At 38.0% G+C, this 17,244-nt stretch overlaps 3 protein-coding genes and 1 pseudogene across 6 annotated transcripts in view; all 4 read right to left on the bottom strand.

The window, feature by feature from the left end:
* Positions 1–1,271: 1,271 nt before the first annotated feature.
* LOC113668628 (uncharacterized) lies at positions 1,272–2,549 on the bottom strand (annotated as a pseudogene).
* Positions 2,550–3,531: 982 nt separating this feature from the next.
* LOC113668596 (uncharacterized) lies at positions 3,532–13,709 on the bottom strand. 2 transcript variants are annotated; one of them, XM_089213984.1, is made up of 9 exons: positions 13,573–13,709; positions 8,283–8,414; positions 7,858–7,973; positions 7,151–7,469; positions 6,328–6,477; positions 6,167–6,209; positions 5,848–5,983; positions 4,754–5,038; positions 3,532–3,942 (listed from the first exon to the last, which is right to left on the bottom strand). In XM_089213984.1, the coding sequence occupies exons 2-9, from the start codon at positions 8,296–8,298 to the stop codon at positions 3,706–3,708; spliced, it is 1,302 nt and encodes a 433-aa protein (XP_089070110.1). In that variant the 5' UTR covers positions 8,299–8,414; positions 13,573–13,709; the 3' UTR covers positions 3,532–3,705. The 2 variants fall into 2 exon arrangements, with proteins under 2 accessions (XP_089070110.1, XP_089070109.1); XM_089213983.1 differs by having other exon boundaries at positions 7,151–7,472.
* On the bottom strand, positions 9,756–10,995 carry LOC149041804 (adenosine receptor A3-like). The gene has a single exon (XM_089213988.1). The coding sequence runs from the start codon at positions 10,993–10,995 to the stop codon at positions 9,955–9,957; it is 1,041 nt and encodes a 346-aa protein (XP_089070114.1). The 3' UTR covers positions 9,756–9,954.
* Positions 9,756–17,244, bottom strand: part of LOC113668627 (monocarboxylate transporter 10) — a 37,241-nt gene continuing 29,752 nt past the window's right edge. For 2 of the 3 annotated variants that reach the window (XM_089213981.1, XM_089213982.1), the window contains one exon: positions 9,756–11,008. The gene's annotated coding sequence lies outside the window, so the exon portion shown is untranslated. Of the gene's footprint in view, positions 11,009–13,572; positions 13,750–17,244 lie in introns of all 3 variants that reach the window. The other variant, XM_089213980.1, reaches the window with a different exon arrangement.

A 17,244-nucleotide genomic window follows, 5' to 3' on the forward strand; every position in this document is an offset into this window, starting at 1 on the left:
AACTAACCTTATGTGGAAAATTACACATTCCAGAGCCAGAATTTACGAAAAAAGATTTTATGTGGCATTGAAAAAATGATATTCATTGGAAAAAATGATATTCTAGAAAATCATCCACCAAAATGTGGATGATTTTCTAGAATATCTGCAAAATTTGAGGGCCATCCTGTAGGAGAAAACATGAAATTCGTCAAATTAGAAATTGCTACTGAGCTATCGTCAAGATGCAAATAAAGGAATCGTTATTAAGGCTAATACTGAATGACAACGTGTCCAGCATTAAATAAATAGTTATAATTTGTAAATATCAAATCCAAACTGAAAGACATATAGCGGACTGTGGCTGTCGCAACAGCTATTTTGATTGGAAATTTTCCTGTATTGACAGAGACTGAATAACTAGCGATTATTAGGAACAGGACAGGTGCTCCCCTATGTTGGGAAGCTTTCTCTACATGTGAACTTGTGCTTTTATCTTCTGTGGCAAACATTTTTGACATTTCACAAATTGATAAAGAAATGCGTAAAGCAAGGATTAGATAATAATGAAGAGATAAAACTTTGTATTGGATGAAGTTATTGTTGTTGCCCTTAAAAGTTAAAATCGACTAGAGGATCCTCCCTCAATGTTGATCACATTACATCGGATTTTATTCCATATCTTTTTTATTACTGTGAACACCGAACGGAAATACTTGCCTGTTTGGGAAACGAAAACTCTATTTGTCCACCAACGCTTATTATCGTGATTAAAAAATGACCACTTTTGTAACGGCAAACAATGATTAAATGGCAATCTTCACATATCTTCCTCTACATCTCTGGTTTGAAAAGTGAATTTCTTACACGTAAAATTCAGTCATAGAAAAACAATTTTAGTTTGTGATACTAAGTTGACAATTTTGATAAATAAATTTATTAAGACTTAAAAGTTTTTCACTGAAATCACCCCCTGCAGACAATGAAGACTCGTGTGATTACTGAAAGAACAATGGAAGTGCTCTTTTTAACTGAGAGGATTACCCCTCAGGCAAAAAGGCAGAGGAAGACACCAGTGTTATTTTAAAATCATCGGTGATCAACATAATGCTTAATGATCATTCGAAAAAAATAAACTGAAGTGCACATGGAAGAGAAGCATTGATTATTAATTCTTTTCTGGCTTACAATCTCTAAATTCTTTGCCTGACAAATAACCATCGTAAAACATATTTTCTACGTTGATTTATTTGACAAATACTAAAAATGTTACACTGGGATTTACTGGAAAATGTATCAACCATTTCTCAAGTATAATACGCTTTGTCTTTGATTCATATAGAAACTTAGCTTTAAGTTAAAAGTACTCGGACAAAACAAAAGGCAAGACCTAAAGAATGCATTACTTAAGAAGCGCAAATAGGTCTCGTTATTCGGTTAACATAAATTTGGTTTCTGTATTTACATAATCAAACTTCAGCTGTGGGGGACTGGAATCAGGTCTTGATGATCTTTTCTGTGTCAGTGGAATCAAAGGGTCTGCTTTGTTATTTCCAGTTTCTTTATCTTCTTTGTTCAACTTCCAGTACTTTGTGGAACAGCACACTGCTAAAACGCGTCGAAATTCCGGAATTCTCAATTCATAAACGATGGGATTTACAAACGAGTTAGAAAAATTGAGAAAATTGATGGTATCGAAACATCGAGCCCCCTTAAACCATTTGAAATAACAAAACGAAGCCAACAAAACAAGGCAAGGGTAGAAACAAACAATAAAGTTCTTGTTACGCGTTCATTTCGCGAGGTTCTATTCTGCTGTTGTGATGAGAAGCTTCCCTGTTTAAGCTTTCTCCAAACTGCGATGTTACAACCGCAAATAGTAAACAGCAGGATAACCGCGAATGGCATTCCTACGTAAGTGCATTCTTGGCCGGGAATCAAGAACACCAAGCTGGAGAAAGGCAAGGCTAACATCCAAAATGTAGAGATCACAACACAGTAATTTCGTACCGTTAAAGGGCTGCGGAATAGGGAATCTATTTGTGCAACAGAGTATATTAAATTTACATGCACACAAAGAATACCATACAACTTTACCCTGGCTATTTTGCAAGATGATTTTTTTTCTCTCGTCAATAACAAAGAATGCAAATTCCGTCAGTCACGCTTGAAGTGCTCTTAATTTGTTGAAAATAACAATTAAGCCAAGTCAGCCTATGAACTGTAATGAGGAGCTAAAACTCTCAACATCACTTTACTATTTATGAAGAGCACTTCACCTCCATTAAACAACTATCAGTGAAAAACCAGCCAGTTGTTTAAAGCTGAGGCGTGAACTTCTGCTGACAATAACCCAAACAAGTTTAGGAGCGACGGGGAAAAGAAACCTCATTAGCGTTCTGTACCTTCAACATGCAAATGAAAAGGGGGGGGGGGGGGGGAATTGAACTATTCCCAAGGAGACTATTCCGATGAATGATCCGCGTCAAAAGTAGCATTATTACAAATTCTTATAGCTCACCTGTAACCGTGAATTTCGAGTATGTCCCACAATTTCGCACGACCCCCATCCATACACGAAGGCTTGGTTCCAAAGCTACGGTGAAAAGGTCATTGAGTCTAAAACGGGTTGGGGGACGGGGGATGGTAAGGATGACGGGATGACCAGTTTATTGAACAAGTATTGAGTATTGGGAATTCTTTTAGGAAGGCATTACCCCTGCAAATCGACAAGGTCAGCGGAAGATGCTGAACAGATCTGTTGTTGCGATCGTAGATGAACCGTATTCTTTTCAGTATCTTTTCAGACTGTGAAAACTATGTACGTGATCGATGGCCCTGTTTTTATACTTAATAAAGCCGACGCCTTGTTTTGTAAGAATGTTTTACTCTGCAACAAGAGTTTATAATCTTTTGTCTGCATATGATATAGTGCAAATAGGGAAATGCACAAATTAAGGATCTGATACCGATGAAGAGATTAATTTTAAAGAAAATTGTGAGTGGATTTGTGTTTTGTTTCGCCCTTTTTGCTTAATTTTGTGAAAAATGCAGATAATCTATCCAATACATAAAATGTTGTTGTCTTCAAGGATTGAATGTACTCAGTTGTGGATTCTCCCATAGCGGTGGAGAACAATTGCAAGTCGACATGATATGAGGAAACCTCTCTGCGCTGCCATGTTCCCAATGGTCAGCCAATCTTACGATGAGTGTCTCAGTGGGGTGGTGTCTTTTACGGCTAACAATTAAATTTGGCTATTTTACGGCTAACGGTTCATATCATTCCATTGTTGTCACCAGAAATTCATTTCAAGGTTAACCTTTTTACGACTAACAGTTAAAATTTTTCAATTTTTACGGCAAACGGCTAAACCTTTACACCGATTCAAATTCCATGATGATTTTTCACTTCCAAAATGTTCATCGCACACTTGTGAATCCCTCCTCCACCTCCCCCTTCCCCCCTCCAACTTCCCTTACCATTTCTTTCTGGACGCCATCACTAAAAAACACACAATTCATTTTCATTTTTTTTTATAACATCATATATCTAACTTTTCTTTTAACTGTCTATGATTGCAGTACGATCAATTTAAGTCTTACTTTAATCAAAAGTGTGATCGGTTCTCTTAAAATGAGCAGTTTCTCAGGATGATAACTTTTATACTACATACATGTACCCACCAGAGGCCTTACAGAAATTAAGTTTAGCATATTCAAGATTTACTGAACAAATATGTAGCCAAATGCCTTAATCGATACTTCGAAGTGTAGCTCGTTTCCACACGAATTCGAATCGTCCATGAAGTAAAATCCTCCTGCGGAACCAAACCCAATTCTGCTCTGTGTAGTTTGATCACATCTATCTGGAGAGCCAATAATTCCAATACGAGTCTTAGCACCGGTACCGTAGTCGGTACCCTTGTTAATGCTATTAAAACCCTGTATCTGGCAACCGTCCTAACGAGAAAAAACATCAAAACGTACTGTTGTTTCAGAAAAGAACGATGCAAACAAACCTTTGATCGTTAAATACATGTACACACATAACATATGACCTGAACAACCAAATAAATACGGCTAAGTTACATAGCATTACGGAACGTAAAGTAATAATACTGAATACCACACAAATAAGTGGTATAATCAACTAAGTCCGTGTTTTATCTACGCATACTGATTTGGAGTAACGAGGAGTATCAGCAACGCTGCTGTTATCATATGCATGTGATAGGCTGTTCAAGTAAATCCATCCTAATTACATTATACATTAAACCCACAATGAGGGTCGAAATAAGTTGAAGGTTTCTATTTATGTGCAAAATAACACTCCTGTTTCGACCACACTTTAAATCACTAATAAGACCCCTCCCCTCCTTCCTCGTTCAATGTTTCCTGTATGTAGCGAAAGGTTCATGGAATCACGTTACAACATTGTTTAAGCGAGAAGGGGGCGAATGGGTTGACTTAACAAGGGCAAAAGAGATAAAATTGAAGTGATAAGGGGTTGCAAAGGTTAATGTGTCAACAGTTTTGTCGACAATTGTAGATGTAAGTCAGTAATAGATTCTCCTGATTTCAGATAGTAAATGCAAGAGCAAATCCTTTTATCATGTACACCTCTACCACTGACTTGTCGCTAATTAGAAGAACGTGTCTTGTTTATAAATTATTCTTTTTTTTTCCTCAAGGACCAGCGGGGAGGGATTACTCTTAATTAAACTTTGTGTTACTGACTTAGCATAGGGAATTCGACATAAAGGCTTTTCACCTGAATTCCTGAGTTATTCAGAAGCTTTTTCCATTCTGTTACACTCAGATTTGTTGGTCGGAATGTTCCGTCGCCTATCACATCCCTCAGAGATGAGGCAGAGTAGTTCAAAGCAATCCAGTTTGTTTCGCCGTTGGCAGGGTGTTTCATGCCCAGACACAGTCGAGTGAAAGGTGTCGACCAAAAGCTGCTCAGTTTAGTTTCGTCTTCATTAAGGCTTGTTCCAGCAGACTCGTTGTAAGCAACAGTGTTATTCCAATATTCCGCATAGTACGTGAAGGTTTGCTGTCGATGAAGAATATGATTAAACACGTTCTTATGATCACATATTTATTGAATATCGAAAATGACCACTGCGATTAAATATATTATTTTGATTCTAATTCAATTGCAACATTTAGTTATTCCTATCATATCTCACAAATAAATGTCGTTAAACATATCATTGGCAGCTCAAGTCATTTACAAATTGTTTTTTTTACCTCGTCTCTCCAACATGGCGCACAATTTAACAATTGTTTGGTAGATTTTTTCAACAGGTAAAGGCTTAAGAAAAAATAACCAGGAGCTATTCACGAACAAGAAACAGATACCGAGTCTTAACTGATTCGTTCGTAATTTTCCTTCTTTTTATCTTCCTGTTCATTGTTTGAGACGAATAGATTATATTTTCCCGACGTCCTCTGGTTAAAAATCACAGAGGAAACCAAAATTTGGTTACAAAAACATTGATAGACCCGCGCGCCCACGGCTCGCTTTCCACATTTTTATTCTTCGCACATCTTGACGTCATCTACGATCTATATCCAAACAGACACACAACAAAACATAATAAAGTCGTTACAAAAGAAAATATGGGGACAGAGAGGGAAAATCAGGGCGTTGCACTGTTTCCTTTTAGTTAAGAGAAATATTGATGATATACCTTTGTTCGCTTAAAACACACTGCAGTGAACGTTAAGTTAATCGTTTCCGGGGTTTCAGGCATCTTTAACATCTTGAACACCAGGTCCTTAGATCTAGCACTCACGGATTCATCCATACCTAAAAAAAAGTCTCAGCTATCAACTGCGCAAAAGTTAACCCCAAAATACCTTGTGTCCATCAATTTTCATGACAAGCGTCCATCCGCCATCCCCACATCCGGGAATGGGAGTCATGTGACAAAACACGGATGCTATCTTGGCAGACGAGTTTACCCGGATGCGGTAAGGACCGTCAAGACGGATTCTGAAGTAAAAGGAATGAATGGAAGTGAGTCTTAAGCTAAAGTTACATTAGAAGGGTTTTGTCCAATTTTTGACCCAGATTCAGAAGTGTCAGGCGTCCTATAGTGGGTTTTGTGCAAGAAGACCGCTGACTTTTCAGACTGACAAATTTCCCGATCGCGGTGGGTTAATAAAAAAGCCTTACCTTTTGTTCTTCCATATCTCCTTACAGGAAAGAGGAATTCGGCCTGGAATGAAAGAATTAAAGACGAACTTGGAAAATAAGGAATGACCAAGCGCATCAAGGAGAAAAAAAAAGTGCCTCTAGACTAAAAATCATTTTATTCAGTTTCTTTAGTGTTTTACCTGAGATGGCCATGTCACAATAATCCAATAAAGCGTTTCCTTTGCCACTTTCATCCAGCCAGTACATGTTACTGACGGTGTCTTTACCCTCACTCAATTTTATTTCCTGACATGACTGCGCTGGTAGTTCTGGAATGGAGCCCAAGGGAACTGTAAAGCAATATATATCCGAATTACCCTCGTGGAGTGCATTAACTGGTTAACTATCGCAGTGATTAAATCTCTACGATAGTTAACCCTTTTGCAGTCAAATTTTTGTAAGTGTTTTTAGGGTAAAGGTAGTCAAAGGGGCCAGCCCTCTCTATTAAGTAATCTTGTCGAGAGCCGGGTTGTTCCGGCTAGAAGGAGTTAGATGTCCTCAACTTTTTTTTTTATTTAAGCACTAACACGGTTGGCACTTTCACTTACGTAACCTTTTCTGCTTCATTTTCTATACTGTTTCAGATTCTATACATGATAGCCTTCTATAATTCCATCATACTCAGTGTGTATTTGTTACCTTACCTCAAGAGATATTGATATTCTCTTGCTGATTTCGAACTTTGTCAGGCTTTTTCGTAGGTAGAGAGTCTGACCTGGGTCAATCTCGAAGCGAACCGCATGCTAGTGAACATTGTTACAAATAAACCTGGGCTCGTGTAAAGAAGCTCTTAGTTGTTCAGAATACTTTTACAAACATGACTTTTAAAGGTCTTATTTTCTGTACGTTTCCGTCACCCTCAATTATATTCCGATATGGAAAAGAGCAAGGATGTTACTAATAACCTATTTCGGAGACCGAGAAATTATTCGACGGTGCTGACATCCAAGTAAATGTACTTACCTCGGCCATTTAAACGTCGGATGTAAAAGCATGCAGGAGCTGAGATGAAGTTTTCTGGTCTTGCTTCCTTGGTGCGGTTATTTAACTCGCAAATCTTGTTTTCTCTGTTGTAGTTGTAGCTTTGACAGGTAATTTCCTGTTCGCATTTGACATCACACAGGTAAGGGGCTGTTGTTAACAATATTTTAAACGCGAAACCCTTGAGAGCCCTGCCTTGTATGTTAACTTCTGTTCTCCATTGGTCTTTGGCAGCTGCGAGGCTCAAAACGAGAACGACAAAGACAAGGATAGAACGACCAGTATACTGCACTTCACCTGCCTGCTAAAATTAGAGAATATGTTAACTTCAGGATGCGAGCCAAAAGAGATGAAACAAGTTTTTGTGAGAATTGAGCCGGGGCATACAGCAATCTTGGGCTCATTGTTGCACCAAAAAAATGTCTGCAACTGTGGCGCAGTCTCATGCGCCCTTTTCACCTGCTGGTTGCGAAGAGAAATATCAGTATTTTGAGATTATTTCTGATCACAGTATCAGTATCAAGTGTTTCAGGTTTAGATAAGACTACCTTAATCAGTTCCTTGACAGAATATCTAAAATAAGAGCATATACCATAAAATTCTTACTCATTGACGGCGCGAGATGAAGGGTATTGATAAAACTTAATTTCGACATAAAGCGCAGGGCTCCTCTTAAACATTACAATTACCTTAAAAAAATACGACATCGTATTTACGGTTGAATACAGCATCAAAATCCTCTCAAGGAAACTTTGCCTCGTGAAGTTTGACGCACCGATGAAACCCAACCATGCGCACTGTGGAGCTAAAGAAAGATAAGGACAAGTGTTGGTTTTATCTTAGCTTTTTGAGGGTCTCAATGGGGTTAACCGTCAGCCGTAAAACGACCAAAACATTCTTAGCCATCGGGCGGAACAAATTTCAACCGTTAGTCGCAAAATTTTCTTCTACTTACAAAGGAAGGGAGTTGACCGTTAGCCGTTAAATGGCCAAAATTTTTAACCGTTAGCTATAAAGTGACTTTATCCCCATTGAGACCTTCTTATTAATTATAAAGCAGCTACGCGGATTTGAAATGAGTTTGCTATAAAACATGTTTAAGAATCTCTCTTACCTCCGAAGACGAACATCACAACTTCCCGTTCCTTCACTTCAGGTGTTCGCAATGGCCTGAAATCGAATTAAGTTTTGACGAGCCAATAGCATTCAGTGACGCTCTGCAGGTATGATTACGTTTAATACCACTCTGTCAATAATTTGAAGAAAACGACAAAACTTTTAAGTTTGTAAAACATGTTTCGACAGAATTTCTGTCATCTTCAGTTAATTAATGTACAAAGCGTTGGATGTTGAATTTATAAATGAATTTACTAAGGCCGGAATCCACAAAATTTCATTAAAAAAACCAACCTTACATGGAAAATTACACATTCCGGAGCCAGAATTTATGAAAAAAAGATTTTATGTGGCATTGGAAAAAATGATATTCTAGAAAATCATCCACCAAAATGTGGATGATTTTCTAGAATATCTGCAAAATTTGAGGGCCATCCTGCAGGAGAAAACATGAAATTCGTCAAATTAGAAATTGCTACTGAGCTATCGTCAAGATATGAATAAAGGAATAATTATTAAGGCTGATACTGAATGACAACGTGTCCAGCATTAAATAAATAGTTATAATTTTTAAATATCAAATCCAAACTGAAAGACATATAGCGGACTGTGGCTGTCGCAACAGCTATTTTGATTGGAAATTTTCTTGTATTAACAGAGACTGAAGAACTAGCGATTATTAGGCACAGGACAGGTGCTCCCCTATGTTGGGAAGCTTTCTCTACATGTGAACTTGTGATTTTATCTTCTGCGTCAAACATTTTTGACATTTCACAAATTGATAAAGAAATGTGTAAAGCAAGGATTAGATAATAATGAAGAGATAAAACTTTGTATTGGATGAAGTTATTGTTACCCTTAAAAGTTAAAATCGACTAGAGGATCCTCCCTCAATGTTGATCACATTACATCGGATTTTACTCCATATCTTTTTTATTACTGTGAACACCGAACGGAGATGCTTGCCTGTTTGGGAAATAAAAACTCTATTTGTCCACCAACGCTTATTATCGTGATTAAAAAATGACCACTTTTGTAACGGCAAACAATGATTAAATGGCAATCTTCACATATCTTCCTCTACATCTCTAGTTTGAAAAGTGAATTTCTTACACGTAAAATTCAGTCATAACAAGTCATTGTTTGTGATACTAAGTTGACAATTTTGATAAATAAATTTATTAAGACTTAAAAGTTTTCACTGAAATCACCCCCTGCAGACAATGAAGACTCGTGTGATTACTGAAAGAACAATGGAAGTGCTCTTTTTAACTGAGAGGATTACCCCTCAGGCAAAAAGGCAGAGGAAGACACCAGTGTTATTTTAAAATCATTGGTGATCAACATAATGCTTAATTATCATTCGAAAAAAATAAACTGAAGTGCACATGGAAAAGAAGCATTGATTATTAATTCTTTTCTGGCTTTCAATCTCTAAATTCTTTGCCTGACAAATAAACATCGTAAAACATATTTTCTACGTTGATTTATTTGACAAATACTAAAAATGTTACACTGGGATTTACTGGAAAATGTATCAACCATTTCTCAAGTATAATACGCTTTGTCTTTGATTCATATAGAAACTTAGCTTTAAGTTAAAAGTACTCGGACAAAACAAAAGGCAAGACCTAAAGAATGCATTACTTAAGAAGCGCAAATAGGTCTCGTTATTCGGTTAACATAAATTTGGTTTCTGTATTTACATAATTAAACTTCAGCTGTGGGGGGCTGGAATCAGGTCTTGATGATCTTTTCTGTGTCAGTGGAATCAAAGGGTCTGCTTTGTTATTTCCAGTTTCTTTATCTTCTTTGTTCAACTTCCAGTACTTTGTGGAACAGCACACAGCTGAAGCGCGTCGAAATTCCGGAATTCTCAATGCATAAACGATGGGATTTACAAACGAGTGAGAAAAATTGAGAAAATTGACAATCATTGCATGTCTCCATGGTATCGAAACACCGAGCCCCCTTAAACCATTCGAAATAACAAAAGGAAGCCAACAAAACAAGGCAAGGGTAGAAACGAACAGCAAAGTTCTTGTTACGCGTTCATTTCGCGAGGTTCTATTCTGCTGTTGCGATGAGACGCTTCCCTGTTTAAGCTTTCTCCAAACTGCGATGTTACAACCGCAAATGGTAAACAGCAGGATAACTGCGAATGGCATTCCTACGTAAGTGCATTCTTGGCCGGGAATCAAGAACACCAAGCTGGAGAAAGGCAAGGCTAACATCCAAACTGTAAAGATCACAACACAGTAATTTCGTACTGTTAGCTTTCGGTGATTAAAGGGCAGTGATATGGCGTAAAACCTCTCACAAGAAATGAAGGCCACGGAAATTAACGAAGCCACTAATGCGACTTTCGAGGTGATGTCTAAGAACAAGTTCAAATACGTGTTTACATTTTGAGTCCAGATTCGGTAATACTCCGGTCTTCCAAAGCCAAGGTAAATATATAGCGGAAGAGCTAGAGTTCCAAAGATCAGATCAGCCAACGCCATATTGAGAACAAGAAACAAGCTTTTCTTGCGGAGTTTCTTGTTGGCTGCAAAGAGGAAAATGGTGAGAAAGTTTTCTACGACGATTAAGACAGATAGTATCGCAAAAAGACAGCACCATACGAGGCCTTCTGCCTTGGAAGGAAGATCAATCCTTAATGGACCACGACCATTCTCTTTGCCACTGTTCATAGCCAGCGTGTCATTCATTTTGAACTTTTCGCTGCAAGATGAAAATTTTTCAATGAGGTTACGGCCAAGGTAGCTTACGCGGTTTGACTGAAGTGAGTGGAAATATTGCAATATATAGCATTACATCTTCTTTTTGCTGAGTCACAAACCAAATGTCATTCGCGAACCAATTCATAATTCATAACCGAAGGTTTTAAGATTGTTATCACCGCCAATATCCGCTCGCCTCAGTCATTCGTTGACGCAAGAAGGAAGAACTTGAATTTTTAGCTGTACACAACATATCAAAAGTCATATTTCTCCTTCCTATGCACTCTTGACACAGAAACGCTTAGCTACTCGCTAATAGAAAAGTTACCTTAAAACTTACGCCGTCTAATTTGATCGATCACTTTTGAAGGATAACGCTTGAAAATAATACAGCTTCTCATTCAAAATATTCTCCGCGCTTTGGATGTGTTTGTGCGCCTTTTTCCTCATCCATTTACCACGCATAAAAAAAGGTTCCATTTCCGATAATAATGTTTTTTTCAAGACATTTTTATAGGTGCATGCTTAATAAATGACCATTTCATTGAAAGATGCTTAATGGGTGGTTCCTTGAAAGGCAACCTTGAATATTGACGATGAAGGACTAGCAGTATCGAGTGATATCATGTAATAGCATATTTATTTCAATTTTTCCGAAGCCTCGGGGTCTATGACTTTAAGGTGTCTGGAATAAAGTCAGTATTAATAATCTCTAGAAGTAATTATACGATACTCGCTGACACATAAGGTGTCTCAATGAGGGGCACTTTTTTGCCGCTTATAAGACCTACTACCACCGTCTGTTAAGTCAGCGAGTAGCCTTTCGCGTTTGCATTTTGTCTAACAGCCCCTTTCCCAGCAGGGCTGCCCATTCTATCATAATGGCAGCTGCTTTTCGAAAAAGTTATAAAAACCCCTTTTCTTGATGAATTCTGCTACGAATAATTTTTTCATTTTTCAGTTCCTATCTGCTCCTTAAAAATATAAGAAAAATGCTTTTCCGGTATAATGTAAACTAATTGAACAAAGGAACAGTTTTGCTGCCAAAAAAATTAGGATTTTGAATTCAGATTACATAAAAACTCTAACACGAAAAGCTTTTAGCGGTGTCTCTCCGAACGAAGACTATGCCCTTGATCAATAAATGAACTCAAGCTTAATTGCATTATAGTGATCTATAGATCCAAACGACGGAAAATATTATTAATCAACTGAATCATAACTCTTAGCTTTTAATGCTGATGCCACTGCGGTAAATATTATTGTTTGATGCAACAGCAGGTTTTGTAATTATTAAGAAAACAGCCACAGTAGTACAGTAGTTTCATAATGATTACAACAATGCACCTCCTCGCCCGAGTCGAAATTGTCATGAAATTAACTCAAAAATGTAGTTTCCCACGAGGAACCGCTTTTTACTGAGAATTGTTTTGTTCGGCTGCCATGGTCAAGTTCAGATACTCCAAGGAGCAGGTGCTTTCTGCTCTTTAGTTGTTTTTTATCCTGATGCTTTCGAGATATTTCACAAAAGCAACTACAAAAGACTTTTGACTTTAATGTCTAAAGAGACGATTTATGAAACGGCTTCCAATACAAACACAAGAAATAGTTGCGATCTGTTTATATTCACTTTGTTTTTTTTTCGAATGTTTTCCTTGTTTCATTATGAAATTATGCCAAGTATATCAGAAAGTCGCGATAAATTTACGAGCTGGAGGAGAATATTTGAATTTATTAACGCAGATTATCGCAAAGTATTCTCAGCAGAAAAAGGTGTTGAGCAAGATAAACAGTCAAAGAGAGGTTAAAAATAAATAGCGATTTTAACACTTTCAATCCTGATTCCGTGCATTAGTGCAAACTGCAAGAGAAACCAGAACTTTAAATCTGTTTGGTTATTATTACGTTAAATGGAAACATCATCTTTGACGTAATAAATGGAAAAATAAAATCGCATCAAAAAAACCTAAAAAGACAACTTAGGACTTGAATCGGCTTCATACCCGTCACAGGTTTAAATTCAAGTCAATGAAATCTTCAATATGCCTTCCATCTTGTCGGCAATCTTAGATGAGGTAAGTCACCCGTCATATCTCCAGGAGTGGGGAAGGGATATCGGAGGATTTTTAGTGTGACAGATAAAATTTACCTGACCTCCCCATCCCATAAGGTTCTGTAACATTCTTACAAACCCTCCCCTTTCCCCCCTCCTCATTGGCAGTAAATTATTTGTAATCCACTCTGTCCCCCCGGGAAACCATGTGATCCTCCCCAAAATCCTCCGACCCCCCTCCCCCACGGGCGATTATTACTTTTGCCCTAACACTCCATTTGAGCCTCATCATTGCTAGGATCATCTAGAACATTTCTGCTTGAAAGCTTAAAGGGGTGAGCTGAGATGCCGGGTTCAATCTTCAGCGTTCCCCTTTTTTTTCTTTTCTTTTTTTTCACAGTAGAGTTACTTTCCTGCTTGTTCAAGGGTTGTCAAATTCATGGCCATTCGGCAAAGAATTTGTATTCAGTTTATAATAAGGTAAATGATCTATTTGTCGACATCTCACTTACATGTCACACAATTGTAACCTTTTCTGTTGTTATAAGTTCGGTTTCTGATTCCAACTCCGCTGCGACATTATTTAGAAAGACAAGCATATCACTAAGAAAACGCTGCAGCAGTTAAAATGCTACCGCCTGCCGTGTAGAATGCGGGCGCGTATGTGCCCGTAGAGTCCGCAATGTAACCTGGAAATGAATCAACAGAAATATTGAATGAGCCAATGTAGAGATTGATCTTTATACATCACCTGGGGGAAGGGAGGGGGGGATTTTGGTTATGTCACGATAAAATTTTCCTTATCCCCCCTCACTGGCAGTTAAGTGTCAGTCTATTTTCAATAGTTACCCCTTCATACTTTACCGGCGACGACTGATCCCGCCTCGAGCTCAGTTAACTCTGAAAACCATGCGATCACCCCAAAATCTTCCATCCCCTCCACCCCAAGCGATAATGGTAAGTTGGTCCCTTAACTCTATAGTATTTAGCCATGGGTGTAGGCGGACCAACAGTAACGGCTGAAGACTAAGGATGGAAACTTTTTCGTATGACATGATTCGTACCCTTTTTCAAAAATAAATTTCAAGGAGTTCTCCAGGACTCGGATTGATTTTTTCGGGACTCCAAATTTCACCTTAAATCTTTAATTCCCAAGTTTTCAAAAGCAATTCTCCTTATGGTCTACGTACATTTCTTATAACGTAAATTCTGGAAAATCAGTTTCGCTTTAGTTGAGCAGATTTCCAGGACTTTCCAGGACCTGTAGTCTCAAAAGTGAAAATACAATTCCTGGACTTTCCAGGTTTTCCAGGACCCGTGCGAACCTTGATATAATCATCACGTGAGCAATGGCAAGGAATCTGTTTACCTACTTGCAAGGGGCGGTCCACAAGCAATCATGATTGACATACAAAACAGCCAAAATCCAAGGGCTAGAGCCCTTTGTCCTTCATGAACAGAGGTTAACACCAACACATTTACCACAGTCGATAAGCTACCGTGAAATAAACCAAATATTATGGAATAACCGAGTAAACTCGAAAAGCTACTTGCAAATGGACAGAGAAGCGTTGAAAAACGAAGAACAAACATGCATCCTCGGAAGACATATCGGCGATTAGCGAATTTAAAGTCACACAGGCGTCCTACTAAAATTCTGGATATAACTGAACACAGTCCGAGCACTAAGTGAAGTTTTGAGGCAAGCTGTAAAATTAAGCCTTTCTCTTCCCAATAGCGAGCCTTAGAAAGTAACGCAAATAGACAAAATGAGGAAGAAAGCTAAAAATAGATATAAGTGCCTCACTGTTGTGTTATTGGGATGATTCAGTTCGTGATAAAAGATGACGTCCTAGAGGTGCTTGGCCTACAATAACTGCCGGTGCTTATTCTCAGTGTGTAGAGAACCTCAATGGTTTAATTATTAGCCGTAAAACAGCGGTAAATTTTAACCGTTATTTGTAAAAATTGACGAATTTCATCCGTTAGTTGCAAAAAATCTTAACCATAAAATTTCTTTTCAGCAACAAAGGAAAAAAAATTAACCAAAAGCCGTAAAATAACCAAAATATTAACCGTTAGTCGTAAAAGCCATCACCCCATTGAGACTCTCTTCTCGATCTGGGGTCTAGAACAAAACCACTAGGGTACTATACTCTGATTTCAACATGGAAAGGGCCATGTATTGGTAGCTGTCAAACAAGCGAATGCCTTCCTCGAGTCTAAAAAGTAAAAGGCTACCCTTGAAAACTGGTGGAATTTTCTTGTCATTTTATACCAGGTGCTGGAATTTCAGAAAAGCCACAGAGAACGACTAGAAGCAAATATCGAGAAAAAGGTACGATCTATATGTACGTCCGTAGAAAAAAAGATGATTGATCCTTTTCCTCTGTATATGTTTTATAGCTGCGAGGATCCTGCGAGAGCGGCTAGTTTTTTTTTTTTTTTTTTTTTTTTTTTTTGCAATATGCTGACTATGCTGGTTTCCCTAACAAACAATAAAAATATATCTTTAAACTTAAAAAATTTAAAAATTAAAATCGAAATATATTTTCAAAAGCGCATTTAATGGTAGGCTCTGATGAATCATGCCGGCATAATTTTGAGCATAATGGATGGTTATTAAATGATCTTAAGTTGAGTTATTGCATGAAGCATAATGCAAATTCATAAGCATAATTTTTGGCAGAATATTATGTATTCAGGGTTGACGGTCAAAAGCATACTGCTCGCATATTAGAGCACTACTGATTTATCTGACGCTACTCTATAACCTGATAATGCCTTGGGTAATTAATAAAAGAAACTAAGTGCTGGCGAGACGTGACTAGACAAAATGTGTTTTTTGTGGTTTCTGTTCGTAAGTTCTGCCCAGTACTTTTATCGCGTGACAAGCGAGTTTGCGGAAAACTCTAAATAAAAAAACGACTCCCAACAGTAACAGATGTCTGTAATTAAAACGTGTTAAATTTTGAAGCAACTAGACCCTGTGGGCAGGCTAACTGGGATACCTGGATGGTAGTGGATCCTTGGAATCAAGTGTAGTGATACTACGGGTGTCGGACTAGTATACGGAAATAGTGCGCTCAAGTCTGGCCAAGGGCATACACCTATTTCAAAACATAGAAATGCTATGCGTGCAAGAGTTACTTTTTTGTAGGGTGGGTGGATTACTTGAAACATTGTGAGTGATGTCTACATTCTTACAAAAGGAGAGAACAATATTAATGTGGGAAAGAACGAAAATGTCGAATTACCTCACTCACAGGTATTTTCTGGTAGATTATGTGTGTTTTGCGAATAAATGTAACCAAAAATAAACTGTATTGGTGCCACGGATACCTGTTAGTACAAAATGCAGACAGCAGACTGCAGACCGGATACAAAATATAGACTGCAGACTGCAGAGTGGGTACAAAATGCAGACTAAGAATCTGAAGAGTTTTTACGTCTGGTATATAATAACATGTCGTCTTACAGCTTACCGAGCGTCACGCAATCGCTTTTCTGCGATCCGCCTTCACAATTAGTATTTTGCGCGTTTGCGCCATAATGTTCTAGGAGATCGCAATCCAAATACGTTGAAATACAAAATAACTGACCAAAGAGTTTTATAAACAAAATCTCTTGTTCGTCATGTGACCCGGCCCCGTCTGTGCATGACAACGTCAATTATCATCAACACTAGACCCTGTGAGCGGGGTAACTGGGATACCTGGATGGTACTGGATCCGTGGAATCAAGTGTAGTGATACTACGCGTGTCGGACTAGTATACTGAAATAGTGAGCTCAAGTCTGGCCAAGGGCATACACCTGTCTCAAAACATAGGCATGCTATGCCTGCAAGAGTTGTTTTTTTGTAGGGTGGGTGGATTACTTGAAACATTGTAAGTGGTCTACATTCTTACAAAAGGAAAGAAGATTATTAACGCAGGAAAGAATGAAAATGTCGAATTACCTCACACACAGGTATTTTGTGGCAGATTATGTGTGTTTTGCGAATAAATGTAACCAAAAATAAACTGTATTGGTGCCACGGATACCTGTTAGTACAAAATGTAGACAGCAGACTGCAGACCAGATACAAAATATAGACTGCAGAGTGGATACAAAATGCAGACTGAGAATCTGAAGAGTTTTTACGTCTGGTATATAATAACATGTCATCTTACAGCTTACCGAG

The sequence above is a fragment of the Pocillopora damicornis genome, chromosome 8 (genome assembly GCF_964200805.1).
Source record: "Pocillopora damicornis chromosome 8, jaPocDami1.2, whole genome shotgun sequence".
NCBI classification, from domain to species: Eukaryota; Metazoa; Cnidaria; class Anthozoa; order Scleractinia; family Pocilloporidae; genus Pocillopora; species Pocillopora damicornis.

Coding starts and splice junctions, on each gene's coding strand:
- LOC149041804 (XM_089213988.1), bottom strand. CDS start 10,995: ATGAATGACACGCTGGCTATGAACAGTGGCAAAGAGAATGGTCGTGGT.
- LOC113668596 (XM_089213983.1), bottom strand. Junction 6,478..7,150: donor CCGACGTTTAAATGGCCGAG/GTAAGTACATTT, acceptor ATTGCTTTACAG/TTCCCTTGGGCTCCATTCCA. Junction 5,984..6,166: donor GAGATATGGAAGAACAAAAG/GTAAGGCTTTTT, acceptor CTTTTACTTCAG/AATCCGTCTTGACGGTCCTT.